General features: G+C 41.2%; 2 protein-coding genes across 3 annotated transcripts; one reads left to right on the top strand and one right to left on the bottom strand.

The window, feature by feature from the left end:
• The first annotated feature begins 49 nt into the window (after positions 1-49).
• On the top strand, positions 50-9,331 carry LOC132265105 (uncharacterized). 2 transcript variants are annotated; one of them, XM_059765635.1, is made up of 4 exons: positions 50-463; positions 2,478-2,614; positions 5,722-7,081; positions 8,487-9,331. In XM_059765635.1, exons 2-4 carry the CDS (start codon positions 2,502-2,504, stop codon positions 8,517-8,519), a joined length of 1,506 nt encoding a protein of 501 aa, XP_059621618.1. In that variant the 5' UTR covers positions 50-463; positions 2,478-2,501; the 3' UTR covers positions 8,520-9,331. The 2 variants fall into 2 exon arrangements, with proteins under 2 accessions (XP_059621618.1, XP_059621706.1); XM_059765723.1 differs by lacking the exon at positions 8,487-9,331 and having other exon boundaries at positions 60-463; positions 5,722-8,337.
• LOC132265372 (inhibin beta B chain) lies at positions 2,835-5,543 on the bottom strand. Its single transcript, XM_059766040.1, has 3 exons — positions 4,158-5,543; positions 3,502-4,088; positions 2,835-3,410 (listed from the first exon to the last, which is right to left on the bottom strand). The coding sequence occupies exons 1-3, from the start codon at positions 4,522-4,524 to the stop codon at positions 3,246-3,248; spliced, it is 1,119 nt and encodes a 372-aa protein (XP_059622023.1). The 5' UTR covers positions 4,525-5,543; the 3' UTR covers positions 2,835-3,245.
• Positions 9,332-19,415: the final 10,084 nt, after the last annotated feature.

Below are 19,415 nucleotides of genomic sequence, written 5' to 3'. Positions count from 1 at the left end.
TGCTGTGCAAGATACTCTGCGATATCTATCTGTCCAATTGGCTCAACAAGAGTGTATACAAGTGGAAAAATCCGCCGTCTTTTTAGTGATCTTCGACTATTTACCAGTGACGTCGCGTCAATTTACAATATTGTCTCTATTTTTTCAACTCTATTGCCCTCTCTGAGTGTGTCTCTTTTGGAATGATAAATATCGCCTTGTCCTCGCACTGGATGGTGCATGCATCGGTGGATGAATTTGAGATCAAGTGAACAGTTATCAGTGGGCAAAAACACCACTAAAATAGAGTTTGATAAAGTGCGCGCGCTCTAAAGTGACTGTGTGCAGTTTTTTTTTTATTCCATCCACACTCATACATAAATCACGAGTGAAAGATCCACGATGCGTGGCAAGGCATTGACGAGAGCAGTATGGAAATGGTGATCAGTGATCGATCGACGTGGAAAAGCAGCTTCCAGAAAAGGTATGCGCGCCTCAACTTTGGATAGCTCGAGAAGAGAAAATAAATAATTACTCAAGGCAACTTTTGCCGTAAGAGCTTTCAGTCTCTGCTCTGCCACTTGATCACATTCAAATGTGCTGCAATACTTATTATTTTTTCATCCTTTTGTCCCATTCTTTGCGCACGTCATCGTTTTTGATAATTCTCACACACTCGCCGCTCATATTTTATTTGATATTTTTTCACCCGGTCTCCACGTCTCATGCTCGCCTCTCGTCTCTTACTTCCCTCAGCCATGATCCACGATTATCCGCGCGAGAGAGACGCTGAGTCGGGAGGGGGGGGGGGGGCATTCAAAGTGTGTTCTCTCGCAATAAAGAGTCTTTTTTGCTGACCTTTTATCGTTCTTTTCCTTCATGCAATAGTAACTGTGACTCGAGTATATTGCCCATTTTATCTTCCTTGAGTGTTCAAATTTTTTTCTACCAATTCAAAACAACATTGACATTGATGGGGTCTTCAAAGGGGAGATCACTTCATGAGGTGATAGTGAAATGTGTTCAATGGACTGTTGAATCAACTGTTATTCTCACAGCCGAGCATCGAATAATTGAATATTCAACTTAAACGGACTACTAATTCTGTATTATAATATAATACTACATAAACATCGTCAAATATTTGCGTGATATTTATTAAGAAAGTATAAGTTCTTAATAGTATCAAAAATAATCCGCAAACTCAAAATTTCTCCTTGCTCGTCACACTTAGAAACTGAAATAAAAATGAGTAAATTGGGTATTTTGCAGTCAATTTAATATGTCAAATGCTTAATTTTTTTTAAAACTAAAATTGATCTGAGAATTTGTTCTAAAAGTTGTTTATTATTGCATGATTTTTAATATTTTGATCTTAATTTTGAGGCATTTTGGTCAATGTGAACGAGAATTTGAAATAAAATTGTATTAAAATAGAGAATCTTGTTCTCAAGATGTACTGGAAGTCCATTGAGAAGATACATACATATGTTTAGTCATTTACCAGATCTGTGGAATCACATGTTGGCTCCAAAGTTCTAGTTCGTTATCTGTGGAGAAAACATGTGAACAGAATTTTTGTACTTTAGTCAGTAGAGTATACTAAAATTTGTCGGTAATCAGAAAGTAATATCACTATATGAAACACTATAAAAGTAATGATAAGAACACAGTTTCTAATGCAGTGAATTTTCCAAGTCACGCCAGAGTGCGAAAAATTTTATTCCAGCCCGTTTGTGTTCTCCAATCTCTGGTGAAGACTGTCAATGAAAGTAGAGTTGAGGCTGCTTCGCAAGGAGATGATGAATAAGATGTACAGCGAATATGAATATTGACTAATGGGGCTGCGATGGGAAAGCAAAAGTGGCGCAGAGTTTATTTGTGTAACGCCTCTATTCATGTGAAATATATGGACAGTATTGAGATATATGGAGATTGTTGGAGAAAAAGAGTGATTATTTAATTTATTACTTAACACCTACTTCACGATTCTCTCTCGCCACGACGCCCTATCATCACGATCGGTGAGTCTCTCTCTGTGCACAACTCCAAAATCCAAATCGCGCACAATATTGGCGAGAGTCAAGTGACAAACGTACCTGACGAGAATGTGTCTATTTAATGCCTTTTTCTTGCTTCATTGAGTGTAAAGCGAGCCTTGAACGACACACCGTGTGTGCATTTAGCGAAACATTGACCCACATCCATGACAGCCAGTGGAAATAATTTTTTATGCTACACTTATTCACACCGCGCTTTTGCTCCATCGCGACACCCGATGAGTGGTTCTGATGCATCCAGAATCCACATATAATTCTGGTCTCAAATCTTGCCACCTTGCATGGGGATTAAGTGCGCGCGCGTGATCGGTGTCATCTGAGAAGGTGTCCACAGTGATCAGTTACAGCATGTTTGAATTACGACAATCACGAGGAGTGATCATAACTTGTACATGCAATTTGATAGAGACATGACCAGCGGTTCTGTCTTCATTTCAGATTGATCATGATTTGTGGTGAAATATGAGAAGAAGTGGCCAGCCGAGGAATCTGCATCATCACCGCCAGCGATCATTGCCCACTGACACGAATAATCTCGGCGATTTGCTAATTCGAGCCAAAGTGAAGAACAACAGGTGAGTAGCGACTTTCGTCACGCTCAATAAAGCGGGCCAGAATGGAACAATTTGCAATTCTCATGATCATCTCCTCTGTGTGTACAAGTTGTTGTTTATACGCTTATAGTAAACACAGAGAGAGAGCAATGCTTTTTCCACTCTGCCAAACCACAACTTGCGTCAATTCCGCACAATTCGTGCGACTCCCCAAAAATAACGCCATAAAAAATCACCTGGTTTTTATACAAAGCGATCAACAAGACGTTGAAAAACGGTGATGAGTGATTTCGACGATTTCGACCATCGCAAAGACATGGCGTAACGTGATTTTGGGGAACTGATCCTCCCCTGGCGTGTTATTCATTGATCACGGTGTGACTTACAGAACCATTGTCAATGATGTCGAATGGATTTCCCTCGAATTTAATTAAAGTTGTCTATTCTTGGATTTCTGGATGTTTTTTTCATAATCCCACTTTGTAATATGAACTTACGTAGGATGTCTAAAATAACATTGATAAAATGTGTGAAATTGCACGTCATAAATACTGGAATTGAGTTACAGTGAAGAGTTAAACTTGTCTCTATGCAATAAATACCCTATATATTTGTCGTGAATTTGCAACTATTAGTAATACGAATTGGGTCGTCACATGCAGCCACAGCCCTCGACTATCATATTGGGCAGCACCTTCTGTGTGGCCGTGTTGTTGCTGTCGAGATAAAAGAGCTGCAGGGCCGAGAATTCCGTTGCCGTGCAGCAAGGCGTTAACTTAAGCGTGCGTGACTGCTGTTGATGACGCATCATGTATTTCTACGAGATGGATAAACAGATCACAAGTTTTATGAATTCTAGATTAAATTGTAGGTCATTCCACTATTCAAATATTCCACTCTAAACTCACCCTTATGACGTAGTTGTGATGCGATCCTTGTGCTATGGTTGCCACAGAGGCGCAAGAGCCTCTGCAGAAATAGGCGTGATAACCCGGAGGATAAATTATCCAATCATCCCACTCTATGTCTGCAAAATCTACGTACAGACGCTCTCGACAGCAATCTGTAACGCCAGCACTGCAGTTAATGTTACGTCTCACGCGACGACCGCCGGCCGGAGTCACATCGACCACGATGAACGGATGTCTTGGTGGCTCTGCGGCGACACCGCCGAAGGCGCACGTCTTGCAGACAACGTGTAAAACATGGCGCCATTCGTTGTGCTCCACCCATCGTCGCATGGCCCAACGTAGACCAACGCGAACCCATCCCTCGCCAACGGACGTCTCGTGAATGGCCAGAGGATTGCGCTTGGGAAATTTTCGGGCAGGATCCCAGTGTGCCATCTCTGATATCACGAAGGTCTGATTGTGCGAATCAAGTGAATCAGGCATCTTGTACAGCCACAAGGTGGCCTGCTCCACCTCAGCAGACAACACATCGCTGGGAATCTGGAAGGAAAAGCACTGCGCATCGCGACTGCAGAGACGGCGATCTGCCAGCCGGACGAACAGTTAAATCGTTTAGACAGGGAATCGGATGATGATCGCATGATGACACTCACCTTCTTCCAGAAAGATGATCTTTTGTGTTGTTTTACCGTAGAAGTCATCGTGAACGTGACGGTTGAGTGAATTCTCGCTGTCGTCAAGGTTTTCGCGTTGGCTGATAATGCCTTCGAGTATGGGACGAGGAAGGGAACTGCGCGAGACATTGGGGCGCTCCTTGAGGCGCAACTTTTGTAGGATCTGATCCTTCACGTACTCGATGCGTAGCGCTACCTCATCGTCATGCAAATTGCAGTTGGAGCAGCCAGTTACCTTGGGTAGGCTGTTATCCATGAAGATGGCGGGTGATTGCCTGGCCTGACGATAGGAACTCACGGAGGCCACGCAGATCAGCCAGAAGATGAGGAGATTATTCACTTCCATAGCGCGCCATTAAAGAACTATCTTGTGAAGCGCCATGGTTCGCGCCATAGTCCACGACGATGCACCCAGACACACTGGCCAAGGACTGTGCGACTGGCTGATCACCAGCTGAGTGGTCACTATCGTATGCCAGAGTCGCACTCCCGCTAGTGCTAACAGATAGCTTATCACCACAACCGAACGATCACTTCTCGCAATGCCAGAAGATCTTCGCGTTCGCTCCTCCTTCGGGGATGTTGATTCAGTATTTTGGGACAAGTCACTGCCCTTCTCGCGAATGCGATCCTGCCATGCCCCAGTGCCGCTCAGCTTCCCCGCACATGATGAAATTTGAGTCCATTGTTGCGCCCAATACACTCACATGCCTATCACGGGTCACGGGGCATCGGCACATTCCAGCGATACTCAGCCTGAAAGATAGATGCGCAGCTGCCCAAGATCCTCCCACAATCGGAAGAGACGCCTAACATCTGCTCTTCTTATCATCGACAAAATGAGCATGGCTCTCGTGCTCCGCATTAGCCGAGTTTGAATAAGGATGATAAATGCCTTGTAGAAACAGATTGAGAGGAAAATTGTACGACATTCATAAGCTGAAATTCCTTATCTAGAGAAATACCACGTAATCGGCTATAGAAGTAAAAAGCGTCATGAGAAGAATTAGAGCATGAGGATCACGAATGATGTCCTTTTCTCTACACAGAGGTGAATTTAGCAGATATTCATACGGCGTAGCTTTCGTCCTTAATGTAATGACATGTCACCTCTTTCCTATTGGCTTACAACCCAAACAGTTCCCAGAAATATCAACCTACACATAAACTAATGAAAACGAGTGCTTAATCATGGTTTTCGCTGAGCATAGAGAGACTTTACATGGAATTCTAGTGTTAAAAATTGCCTCTGATTTGATAAGCAGTATTCATCAACATTAAAAGTTGTTATTGTAGGAACACACAGATTACAGTTCCCCACATCTTCTGAATATAAATTGATAAGGAGGAAAGTTATATATAGAGAAAAAAATTTGTTGACTTACAGATTTTACATATTAATGTTTTGATGGAACACTTTTGCTCTTCACTGTAAAACCTTTTCCACCTTGAATTTCACCGAGAGTTTCAAGTTTGAAATTTAATGATTGAAAATTTATACTGATTCGAGGGAAATTCGTAACGTGAGAGTTATCCTTAACAGCTCTACGATCCAGCGCCAAGTGTCTATCTCCGGAAGTGAGCTGCCCATCAGGGAGTCCGATGAGTGTGAGGTCTCGCAGAGTGGCGACGAAATGACCGCCAATGAGGTGTGCAGCAGATTGACGTCAGCGGGTATCTGGGCAGAGAGCCGGGCAGGGCCCGGAGGAGCGGGTGTGGGAGGATCACCGGTGACACACGGCGATTTGCACATGTGGGCTGAAGCGCGTCAGTGGCAGCAGCATCGGCTGGTGGGGCTCGACAGTGGGGCAGATAAGGCCGCTGCTAGCAGTCACGGAAAGACAGTGGATGTGCGCGGTAGTAGAGCAACAGAGCTTGAGCTGAGCAGTGATACGGGATCGAGTCGTCGTCAGAGGAAGACTGTGGTTTACCGACGAGATTTTCCCAGTGCGATCGACGAGGAAAGCCCTGGTGACTCCAAATATCCATGCGTTGAGCGCCTCATTCAGCTCTATACAGCAATGATCCACAAGCGGCAGGAGGAGATGAGCCCCGAGGTGCTTCTACAGGGTACCAAGAAGACTCCCGTCAAGGAGATTGACACAGAGACGTGCGAAAGGGTCACTCTCAATAGGAGTCCCTTCTCGGATGAAGGCTGCTCCACACACCAGAGCCCTTATTCCAGTGATGATGATGAGTTGAAGGGACGCAGCTCGAGGCGAGACAAAGTTGTGCGATCTTCCAGCTCAGACTCGGCGCTCGGTCTGGAGGAAGATCACGAGCCACCAGTCAACACTGTGAGGCGAATGACACTCACCGTGACGGACATTCCCCTGCGGCCGGCGCTGTTGCCACTCGCGGAGCCAGCATTCCTGAACTGTTGCGACGTCCCCGCCGTCGGCGTGTCTGGCGAGACCCAGGTGCACAATGTGCCCAGTAAAATGATCCTTGAGGCGCAGGTGATTGAGATTCCTGGCCCGGGGGCCGATGATTCCGCCACTGAGGCTTCAATCTCTCGCCGAGAATCCGCTCAGAGCTTCCTCAGTGACGGAGATGATGGGCACACGGTGCGCTACGTCAGGACACCCTCAGTAGTGGTGTCCGACTACTCTGATGACATCATGTGCGGCATCACCCTGGAGGAGATCGAGTACTTCCGTCGCCAGCAGAGGCGACGCAGCAGCGGCGACGGGGATGCATTCTCAGACGTGAGCGCCGCCTCATCGTGCAGCAATCTCAACTACTGCGGCAGCCACATCAGCACCTTGGACGGATGCGAGTACAGTTACGGCCAGGGTGGGCTCACGATGCCCGAGCGCAAGATATCTGACTGCTCCACGTGCTCCACACTCAGCGGGGACGAGGAGGACTCCTTCCGCGCGCCCAAGCGTGAGCACAAGAAGGTGAGTGGCAACGATGCTTAGGTCTTCCCTGGAGTGTTGAAAGAGAGGAAGAGAGTTCAGTGTGAGAATTTCCATGGTGCGTGGGGTGATCGCGCCCCACGCACAGCGACTGTTTCAATCATTTCAATTGATCTTGAGCACCACTTTTCATCCACCCACGCGATCAGACCGCTCTCCTTGATCGCCTGCCACGCAATCTGCGAAGAGAGATCGCAATTCGCTGCACTCCGACTCTGACGTCAGTGCCATTGTCTCCTCGGCCGCATGTTAATTGCAATTGAGACATGAGCTGACGCTATTTCCTTATTTGCAGACTCCGCGCTGTGCTAATTCTTTCGCGAGATCATTTGCCATAAATCTCATTCATCCGATGTGCTTTCAAAGAAAAAGAAAGTTCAGAATATTTATAGTGAGTCATTCGGATTATAAGCAATAATTTGATTGGGAGACAAATTATTTGTCTAAGAATTATTCTATCATCAAATTTATGCTGATCTTCTCTTTCTTTAAGATACCACCACAGAGTGAGGCAATTGTGGTGTGTTTCAGGTGAGAAATATGAGTGACAAAGATACAAAAAACAATGCGCATAATTTTTCTCAAAACGAGTGACTTTTTCCTCTTACTGAATGATCAACTTTACTTTCGTGCTCAGTGAATTTTCTGCTCATTAATTGCCTCATTCTGCACTTTATTTCTTGTATACTTGAGAGATAGTTAATCCGCGTGGTCACAAAAGGAATGTGAAAGCTAGACATAATGTTTCCATCATTAATACAATTAATTAGTAAATTAATAGAAGATAGAAAATGAGAGTATTTTAGGAAGAAAGGAAAACTGTTGTGGGACCGAAATTCACAGTATTTTGTTAAAAAGCATTTAAATATTGAGAATTAAACATGAAAAATTATTCGCAAATCAAACCATGAAACTAGAATTCCTTCGCCTCAATTAATTAACATTATCGCCGATTAATATGAAACAATGTGAGAATTTGCCGACAACACTCGGTGACAAATATGATAATCAGATTTATGATCACACAATCGTGCAATAAATGGTGTGTGGCAGAAGAAGAAAAGGAAGGTTCTGAGCTGAAGAGCGTCTATTGTAAGAAATAATTTTATAATATTCTTTATGGTATTTTACAGAAAAAGAGCGATGAACTATAAGGTGTTTCTTATGGGCAAAAATTGTGATTTAAAATTATAAATATATGGATTTTCATTTGAAAATAAATCAAAGGAAAAAAACACTGTGGATTGATTTTGTGTGAAATTTTTCATGTTTCACTCTTCTATGTGGCATTTCCTGCGCTAATGATGGCAATCTTGCCATTGTCTTCTGTTCATTAACCCATCTGCGTTCGCTGGATGTGAATGACTGGCTCTGCTACACTTTGAAGTTCTCGCAAATCGCACAAGAAGTCTTTTGTTGAGTCTCTCTTCTCACATCGTCGCATAAATTTGCCGTAATCGCCATAATCAGTGTGTTTCCCATCGCCAACATCAGCCTCCTCTTGATCACTTTATACTCTCTGGGCCATCAATTCTGTCGACCATCAGTGAAAATGTGGGATAACTCCTCTCCATTTAAGTGCTGCCGCGCGAGAGGAGGTTATTGTTAGATTAATTTTGAATAAGGCATTGACGTCATTCGGTCTCGCTTTGCTAAACACACGACAGCCTGAAATTGAATGGGGTTTAGTTTTTTCCGCTGAAACACTGATGCACACCATCGCTACGATTGCCATGTGCCAATAAGTCCCTCCAGTTCGCCCACAATTCCCGATATTGAGGCGAATTTCACTTGTCGGGCCCCATTTGCGAGTGGACCATTTACGTAATTAACAACCTGGAAAGGTAATATGCTATTAAGCGTATTTAAATTTTTGTTATTCTCGCGCGCCACCGCATGTACATTCCATTGTGCCGAGCAAATACAGATATGTGAGTAATATGGTTTAGTAATCCCTGTGTAAATAGAAGAAATTTATTGAATATCTCACAATATTTACCCTGTTGCGAAACTGCTTTCGATTGTGTGGCAGGAATAATAAGATAACAAATAATCTTGCTTTCGCACACTCTATCGATCGATATAACTTGTATTTTATAGTAATCTTAATTTGTAGCATTACACGTTGTCTTCTTATTTTATCAACTGAAAAGCCTTATATGTATGTGACAAGAATTTGAATAATAAATGGGATTGTTTTTGTTAAATTTTTATAGCAAAACTGTTCTTTTGCGTGTTTCTGTGAACTTGTATTAAGACTAAAGAAAGTTGATAATAAGACTTTATAATGCAAATTTAAATGAAATTATTACTATAATCTCCTTTACATCCGCACTTCTTATCAGCGTTAGTGGTCCTGAATATCTTAGTATTTTCTCTAAATGTTGATATAAGATAAAGTAAAAGTATATTTTTCACAAAAAGGACCACCTTTACGGATATTTTTTTCGGAAACTCCACACACTCATACGTGATCCTGTTTAATTAGAACCAACCCAATGTGGCTTATTTTAAAATTCACTGTCTGCTCACTACAAAAATATCCTATTAGAAGAGACCATTTTTTTTTTGTAAAATATAGAAATTCCACATTTCGCAATTGTGACTGCTTTTCTCTATTCAAAGAAAGAAAGAAAGAAGATTTTTGTTCTCACAAAAACTATTTCTTCTTCTTGACAAGAAAATTCAGCCATTATTCCGTGTGTAAAGTGAGTTCTTAGCGCGATCTCACCTGTGTTTTTTCTATGTCAACGGATAAAAGCAAATATTCCCAATGCGATGAGAGCTTAACCTGTTGTATTAACCATGAGACTCGAGTGTACATTTACGTACAAGACGGTGCCTTATCTGTTGATGAAAATTCAACTGTGATTCCTTATCCTTATCTCTGTGATTCTCTCTGAGTGGCATGAAAATATCATTATGAAGTTGGAAATGTGTGCTCTCGTATATTTAGCTCAAGAAATTGTCCCACGTGGAAATTGCACTCCTCATTTGTGAGATAAGCGCGCAGTTGAGGGAAGCTGTTATGGAAAATTTGAGTTGAAACTCATATTTTATCTGCTCTGAAATCTGTGAGAAAGTCGATAAAAGTCGGGGAATAACTGACGTCAGAGCCAATGCATATATGGCCAAGCTGAATCTGCAAAACTTCCTCATAAATTAATCATGAAAAGAAAAATTTCGAGACACGAAACAATTCACTTGTGACACGTTCGGCATGCCATTGAATGAGTAATTAGTAGAAATAACATTTTGCAGCTGTGATCACAGAAAACTTGCCTTGCAGAATCTCTGGCCATTGACAATTTTTCCACTCGATATTTAGGTGTGGTGGGAGGGCAGTCGATTCTGACGGTAAACAGTTTGCTCTTCAATGTTTATGGTCGCTATTTGCGTCATTCTCCGCGTTTTTTTCTTTGAAGTTCGATGACAATTTGTGTTCCAGTGGGAATTAAATGGTCTCACAACACAGCAAAAGGTCTTTTTTCCACTCATCCTTGTATCGCTTATCAACGCAACAATCTCAATTTGTCATGATCATTCGCAGAACTAGCGTCACAACTGTTCAACAAAGCTATGCAAGTTGATATCTAAATACGTCCACAGTCGTAATGTACTAATTTTGTGATTTACAAGTATTGCTTGAATGATAGCGAAACAAAGGGACCAATAAATTACAAGTAAAGACACCGCACTGTATTTAATCAATTACTCAAAATATGTATTAAGCATTGACCTTAATTGTTTTATAACTTATCGCGTGTGAATTTCTGCGACGGCTCACACTTTTCCATTCCCGACGCTGAATAATTATGCATTATGACTCATGAAGATCAATAACTTTAAAGGGACTGAAAGCCAATAATTTGTAGTTCAATTTCATGTGGTTTTGCAGATTTTCAGGCGATCAATCTTGCTTTTCAGTCGGACAATCTTAATGTTAAGAGAAGCTGTAAATTGAATGAAATGATCAGTATTTTCCGCCGTGCTTCTTGGTGCAAAATAACACTTTTTTGCCACCTTAAATATCCCACTGTCTTCTGAGTGAAATTAATGAAGATAATTTATCTTAACAGGTTCAGTTGGGAGACAAAAAAGTCACTTTTTCAATTATAATCACTCTCACAATTGGTTGTTTGGTTGGAGAAAAAGATAAGTGATTGGCTTAGTGAAATGCTGCAGGAAATTGGGGTATTTTAACTAGCACGTTGGACTGTACGGCTAATCCACATGTTTACTGCAAGCCATGTATTGGTCTAATCTACGTAATGAATGCCGATTTATTAACATGGACAGTGATTTATATGAGAGTCGCCCGTTCGGTGTTGATCGCGGTTAAATTAAATTTGTTTATTAATTATGAAATTCCTGCAATTAAGAGTCGCCGTGTGTGCAATTCAACAAGACGCTTCGCGTCCTGATTCCCAGTGAGATTTTGCAGCTCTTGAAAAAGCCGTTGTGATTCTAGAGGAGTGTTATGCATACTCCAGTTTATATATTTAGTTAGATCATAACTTAACTATTAACGGGCATTTTCTGCACATCGTCCTGCTAGATGGCGAGTGTTGCAAAAAAGGCGGTATTGTTAATTGTGGTGACTCGTGCAGCCGCATGTTGTCAAAGATATAAAGGGTCGCAATTGATTAAGCACATGCCATCCACAACTAATTATTTCAGAGCAGTACAAAACACTGGCGACTGGTTGGTGTGTTTTCATCCCATTAATTAATAAAATTGCTATTCTCACCATGAGAAAGAGTTAAAAATATGCTCACAGTCCTGGCAATAATTCTAATGGAGTGATTGCACATCGATTAGGCAATGCGAAATTCTTCCAGCATCCGAAAGATCACTAATCTCAAAATGAAATCGTGTCCGCCTTCTGAACTTTTTCTACCCATGGGCAGAAAGTTTCAAATTAAGCGGTGAAACGTGAGCATTTCTTGCCGCAGAATTCCTGGCTGGGCAAAGAGAGAGAAAGAGAGTGTTACGTGGAAATTCTTGTGAACATTGAGTGATGACATGATCATGACGAGCATATTATCCACGCACTTCAGCTCCCAAAGTTCACCTGAGCTCACTTTATAGGCCGTGCATGAGGCCACATGATGTCTCAATTGAATTGACGACGTGAGAGTCGTGATCATGATCAATGGTTTGATTTATAACAAATTCCAGGAGACTCAATGTCTCTATGCCTTCAAAGTCGCCCCAAGAACACTCCTTATAAACTAATTTAATCTAATCTAAATGGTATTTTCACTATATCGTGTTCTTAATAATTAAAGAAACCAGCGCACATAATCGCCCGGTGTATCGGACCTTAGCACAGTGGAGCTCCCATTGACGTCAATGGTGAATATGATATGTGGTGCGCATGATAGCGATAAGGCACGAGTTGTATACAGTTTAATTGTTGGCGCAATAATTCGCCAAAGAATGTCAAAGCACCACAATCGCTCATGATCGCCAATGTTGTTCTAAATTTGCCCTTCAGCAAAAATCCCTCTAGCTTGGAAAAACCTACCCACAAATCAATCAACGCACAATATTTCGCCGTCCAGCTTCGCCAGTAAATTGACTTAATGCGTGCAATCACTTCTTACTATCCAATTGACTGGAATGCCAATGGACTTGCGGATGATGTCCAAGGCGGTGACGACCACGAGAGTGGTTTGAATGCTTATCTAAAAGACATGTCAAAATACTTCTCCATGAAAAATATACACATTTATCTTGGTGAAGTGAATATTTTGCGTGAAATTTAAGGTGATTGCCACAGGTTGCCTCGGCAGAGACGAAAAAAAACGCCTGAGCTCATTAGAGCTCGATTTTGTGATAAGTTGAAAATTACAGACATTTAAATGCCCTCACGCTTCATTAGTTCAGGCCTATAATATTGCAATTAAGTGAGTGAAAATTGAGTCATTTGTTGTCACCATTCGATTGCAATGGCATGTCGATGGAAGCGGCACCAAAATCACTCTCCAAACAATCCCCTCTGATCGGCCAAAAGCTTTGATTGGTGATCACTATTCTCCCGCCATAATCTACTGTGCATACAAGCCATTAAAGTGTTGCGAATGCATTGCATAATGCAGATGTGGAGCCAATAACACCGCCGTTATTTTATGCAGACTCACAGGTGATTGCACACTTAGACGGCAAATATCTCCCCACTGAAATTTCATGTAAAAGACAGAGTAATTTATTTCGGCAAGACACTTCCAATCAAACTCAGAAACTCTCAACATTGCGCACTCTTGTGCCATATTAACCATATTCTTATTCACAATGCGCGGGACACTTGTCGATCGCGATTTTCACGTGTATGATCACTCAATGAGAAACACCCGCAATGCTGCTCGGAATGCTGGCAGACGTGCGGCAAGTGATGTTGAAAATGCTATTGTACTGGACCTATGTGATGAGGAGACAATAAACCCAAAGATCATCGTCACTGAGCAAGATCACGGCGAGAAGTATTGTAGAGAGGAAATGAGAGGCTTTATCACGAGGTGTGCACTGTGCACAGGCGATTGTGCAGAAGAAGAAAAGGCAAAGAACAAGGAGTATAAAATGGAAATAATTTCATATCAATTGAAGCAACTTGTAAGTGTCTCTTATTGCTGCGCTATTAAATACAACTCGATCATCTGTAGGTTTTCATTTATCGATTGTGTTGCCGTCCATTTCTTCGCTTAGTCTCAACAGTCAACTGTTGGATTGCTGATCATATGAGTTTGCTCGGATTTTCTTATACCTTTTGGTTACTCCTAGAGCTTCATGTACTTGATTTAGTTGAAATTATGTAGAAAATATAAAAGATGCAATTTTGAAGTGTTATGTTTTATTTAGATAGATATTTTCTTTCATCTTAAGAACTCATTTCGTAGCCTGAATACATAACGAATATTTTTGTTACTAGATTATGGAAATGAGAAATGCTCATTATTTGTTTCCTTTGCTTTAAAAGTTAATCGAGATAGTTTTTTTTAATTAAACCGCATTGAATCACCAGATTATTTCTAGAAGTTAAAACCTCTCCTAGCTGTGACAATTTGCCTTCAAATTTCCCCGCTCTCTCCTAATCATTTGCACTCACTTTTGCTGTTATCATTCGTCGACTTGATTTCCACTTCTTGTGCAGTAAGAGCTATTTGTTTTCTTTCATTTGTTCTCTCATTTTGTACCATGTTTAGAGACATTTTCTGTGGCTAATGCCACATTAAGCTGATTTCATTATTATTGAGTGTCAGGAGATATTCGCAATAATTCCATAGTATATCCATTACATTTGATGCCCCAATGCACTCTTGCACTATCGACTTTTCCGTCAAGCTGATCATCAATTACCTGATTAATTTCCCATGGGACTCTCATCATGACGTTTCCGCTACGCTATCGCGAGCGCGGCATCGCATTCGCGACACCCTGTGGCTAGGCATTAGTCTGAGCGGATATACAGATGGGGACTGAGACATGGGATTGTGGTGAGCGTGGTGAGACTCGAGAAGCTCTTTGGCCGTTGCTGGCCAACCGCTAATCAACAACATGGCCTGGTAACTGGTTGGTCGGAGCGAGCATTCGTTCTCGATCGCTGGATGGTCTCCAAGTTGCTATTTCGGTGTACGCATGAGTGACTCTCTCTTTCACAAAATTGCTGAACACTTTAGTGCAATTGACTACCTTTTCCACATCAGTTGGCGAGCTCATAGGTCTCCCCCTTGCTCGTCTTTTTTCGACATACTCACCTGGGTGGACAAGAGAGTGGAAGAGCCGCGATAAAAGGAGTCGCTGTAACGCGCGCGAACGTTTGCTATCTTTTCGCGAATTGCGGGCCTTTGGCAGTCAAGTCATCTCCTTCGTGGTGTGCGCGATAAATAAATCCAACAAGTTGTCTCTCAAGAGCCATTTTCCCCGATTGCGCGCACTCTGGGAAAAACCTCCAGCTCCTCCGCGCAAGAACACGCGAAATGTTGTTCAATTTGTGTGTGTGACAAGTGGCAAGTTTTGAGAGTTATTTATTTACTGGGTGATCGCCTTTTTTCCACTCAATTTTCTCTCTTTCGACACATGTGATACGTGGTCTTTGTGCGAAATCTTAATTGGTGCGCTCCAGCAGCCAGTTGAGAGAGTCATTTAGCCGACTTACAAGTGCGGGGACACTTTTAGAGTTAAGGAGAGAAATGTCTGATGGATTTATTGAGTGAACTTCAATTGCGATCGCATTGAATGCCTCCTTTTTCTTGTGCCTCCTCGCCATTCAGATTGTTTATGATTTGATAAAATATTTGCTGAGCTATTTAAGCTCAGGAAAAAGTGTGGTTTTCTCATGTGGTCACAAATCAATCAAGTGATCAATAATCAATACATGAAATGAGTAAGATAAATGCCAGAGAGGAAATCGTGACAAAGGTGTATGCGTGATTGGCGATATTAGCACTTTTTCATATGATCGCCAGATAAAAGTGAGTCTCACATCATGAGATTATGATGAGAAACTCTCCCGTGTTGTCACTGTGAATCGCTGAGAAATGTGTTGATTGGTTGACGTGGAGGAAAAAACGTAACATCTGTAATTAACTCATGTTGAATTCTTCTGCCATGTCCATTGGAGTGGAAGAAATTCTGCTCAACCAGCAATTGAATTGAACCTGGTCGAGATTCTATGGCGCTGATCGTAGGCTAGGAAAAATTGTACGGGCTATGCAATATTGTTGGGAGAGTGAATTTTAAATTGCTGTCAATTTATCTCAAATGGGCATGAAAATGATAATTCTGCTTATTGTGACTGCGTGTCACACACGTACTTTAATGGCGGTGTGTGAGATGGATACGGGCACACCTCACAGTCATAACCACTAATTCACCCCCATTTCGCGTGCATCTGAGTGTCACACTATGTTCTATTCACTCGTCTGACTGATGATTTTCGATGGGTGTGCAAGAGATCACTCCAGAAAGCACTCAAATGCGGGTTTCAATATCTTGCTCAATCACAGTTTGAGCCCATCGCCCATGCGCTTAGGAAGACTTGTGGAGCTTCAAGCACTATAAACATAAAGTTACAAATGCATATTTAAATTGCGTGCATTGCAAATGCAAGAAATACACATTTTCTGTGCTTGTTGTGCTGCAAATTAGCACAATCTTGACGAAATGAGCATCTCTTCTTCAAAGTATTTCCTTTTGGGCGCAACGTTGTATTAAATTCTTCAGTAATATAAATATAATTTGCTTATGACATTCTTTATAGACCATAAAGGATATTGGAAACATCTTTGTAGGGGAAAGATGGGTTATTTTGATGACCGAATTTTATAAATATAACGGCTATCTTGCGATATAGCACAAACTACATATTTACAATTCATTAACCATCTCAAATTTATATGCAAAAGTTCTTTTCCTCCCATATAAAAAAGGTAGAAATTGCATGTACAATTTCCCTTCAATTCCATGTACAAATTAATCAGTATTTTTCTCACAAAATCTCCCCCTAAGCAAAGAGGGAAAGAAAATTGCTTCGTTAGTAAATAATATTTGTGAAATATATGTGACAGAATACATGTAGGAGGAATTTACACGACTCGTTTTCAATCTCATCAAAGTGTTTTACATTTGAAAAACACTTGGCGCGATATAAAGTAATCACGAGACGCACTCCAATCACGGCTGATGGCTGGAAGTGTACAAAAATGGCACAATTTAACACGTTACCGATCCCCCTTAAAGTTTTCTCATCTGGTGATTATGTGCTTTTTTCTGCCATCGTATGCACACAAACACTGTGAATGATTCTGTGCAGACTCACTGCCTGAATTGGCAATGGTGATGGCCTTTGAATAAAGGCAACATATCAAGTTTGTGTCACACATTGGAGACATTAATTTCAAATTTTTCATTCTCAATAGGGAACATCAATCGCGCGCGCCTGCATTCAAAATTATTTACCTGGCGATCGCGCACCAATGACTAGTTTTGTCCAATTGTGGAAAACTATCCATTGCGCGGTGAAATCATTCAATATTCATGTATGAGCAACTCGCGGTGAGTTGGCTAAATAATATGAAGTTTGATTTCCGATCACCAGCAAGATCAGCAGAATGTAAATAATTTCTCAAAATCTTCTCCATCGCCCAGATCATTAATCAGTCACCATTTTACCGTGCACCTGATAGATTGACAATAAGTATCTCCATGACAAGATGAGTTTTTCTCCGCGTACATCTCAATAATTTCTGTCGATTTTCTCGTTTGTCTTCATTTTTCTATTCCTCGGTCTTTTTCACACGCTCATCAAATGTAAATCTGACGGTTTTCACCTGAGCTTTTGTACACACTGTCACATAAACCTGTGCTTTTAATCGGAAATTATTGTAGCAGAAGTTCAATAATTAAATAAGTGAGATGAATGATATGAATTCTGTTGGTGAGCGTGACACATCAATTAACCAAAGACGTGATGTATTCGCAACTCATAATTGTAATTGTAACGCTCATGCGGAGGTAGATTTACATTGCTCTTCGTTTGTCATGGGGCAATAAAGTAAATCCGAATGGGAATTAATGTAAATTACATGGAGAGACATACAGACGAGTGGCTAAAGGGAGAGAAGAACCTCGAAATGGGGTTGGTAATTGCAGAGTGTGATTCTCGCACCTCTAAATTTGCAGATAAATTGAGACAAATTGGATGTGCACTTTTACATGATGTAATTAGTGCACGCACACGCATTTTGCATCTTAAACGATGTGAGGATCGTGATTTGCTTGTGAATGTTGGATGATTATCTGGGACGACTGTGAATGCCAAATAAGGGAAGCTCTTGCTGGCCATTTCATCGGTTTATTGTGTGGGAAATTGATCACGTAAAGACAGAGAGAAAAGAGAGAGAACATTAATCAAATAGTTCGGAAGGCAATAATTAAGTCAGAAAGTGATTCTAATCGATAGCGATCTTTGCGATTGTGGACGTGCCACAAGATCACAAAGAGATCGATCTGTACCAATCATATCTGAACACTGTTGATTGACTTCCACTAATTCAATTAGCCTACGGCAGCGCAATGTCAAATGATCGCATCTGTAAATAAAGCATCAATCTTTTGGGTCGCGAAGGGGTGACACGAAGTGCCACATTCATGAGACTATAAATGACTTGTCTTCTCACGGGAATGAATATGAGAAAATTCATAAATTGCGAACGATTTGCCCGGTGGAATTTATGATTTGAAGTCTCTCAGGTAAAATTGATGGTGGAATTCATCATTTTCTAATTGTGAAATGTCCACAAAGAGCCAATGAAGACACAAAAAGCGAGGAGGGAGTATTACTTACAAATGAAAATTGATTTAGAATCTCTCTTACACACGCAATTCCGCGCAGAGAAGGAAATTTATAGTTGATTTGTATGTGTAGCCAATATGAATGTTGTTTATAAATCTACATGATCACAGCATAAATATATCGAATTGGAATCGATCGTTGAGAGGGTTGAGAGAGAGAAGATGGTGTATATTTTATTTATTTATATGTCGATTAATTTATGAATCGACATTCCATATGCAAGCTCAGCACATTCTTCATTGCGAAAAAAATGATCTTCGCGCTCTTGCAGAGTAATGTTCTCTCCCGTGTGTTCTCTTCGATGTTCAGCTCTGTGTACACAGTTGACAATGGCCTAAATGCTGTAAATAAGATTGAGTGCCAGGAATTGAGATTAATATTGTTAATAAGAAATTTTCCATTCTCTCTCAGGTGCTAGAAAGAACAGATTAAGACATGTGAAGAACATCACTTCATTAAGGTCCGAATTCTATATTGTACAAAACATACATAGGAATACGTTAGAATTTGAACATAATTGTTATATAGATACAATTCATTACCATAAAATAAAGGAAATGCGTTAGGAAATATCAAATTTCTTATTGAAGAAATCCAGAGAATTGCAAAGGGTTTCGCATTATCCTCAGCGTTTTCGCTTGTGTTGCATTGAGAGGGAGGAAGTACGAAGACGTGCTTTGAAAGCTGCACACAAAGTCTCAATAAATTACTTTACTGCGATTTCCTGAACATTGCGGCTCTGCTCCAAATCTTCCTTTTGCCGTTCTTGCCTCATTCTCATTTCACCTGTGACACAATTTCTTTCGTGTTCTTCCTCGTTGAAGTCTTTCGTGTTGTGCGCGCATTTCTTTGGGGATTAAATTTTTCACTTCCCGCGTTGATCGTGAGTGCAAAATTTGCACTGCAAATATTAAAGCCACTGTTTTCTTCTAGAGTGTCTGTCTAGAACCGAATATTGTG

The sequence above is a fragment of the Phlebotomus argentipes genome, unplaced genomic scaffold (genome assembly GCF_947086385.1).
Source record: "Phlebotomus argentipes unplaced genomic scaffold, Phlebotomus argentipes genome assembly contig_10, whole genome shotgun sequence".
NCBI lineage: Eukaryota > Metazoa > Arthropoda > Insecta > Diptera > Psychodidae > Phlebotomus > Phlebotomus argentipes.
The sequence above is the reverse complement of the archived record's forward strand: the minus strand, read 5'-3'. Positions and strand labels throughout refer to the sequence as shown.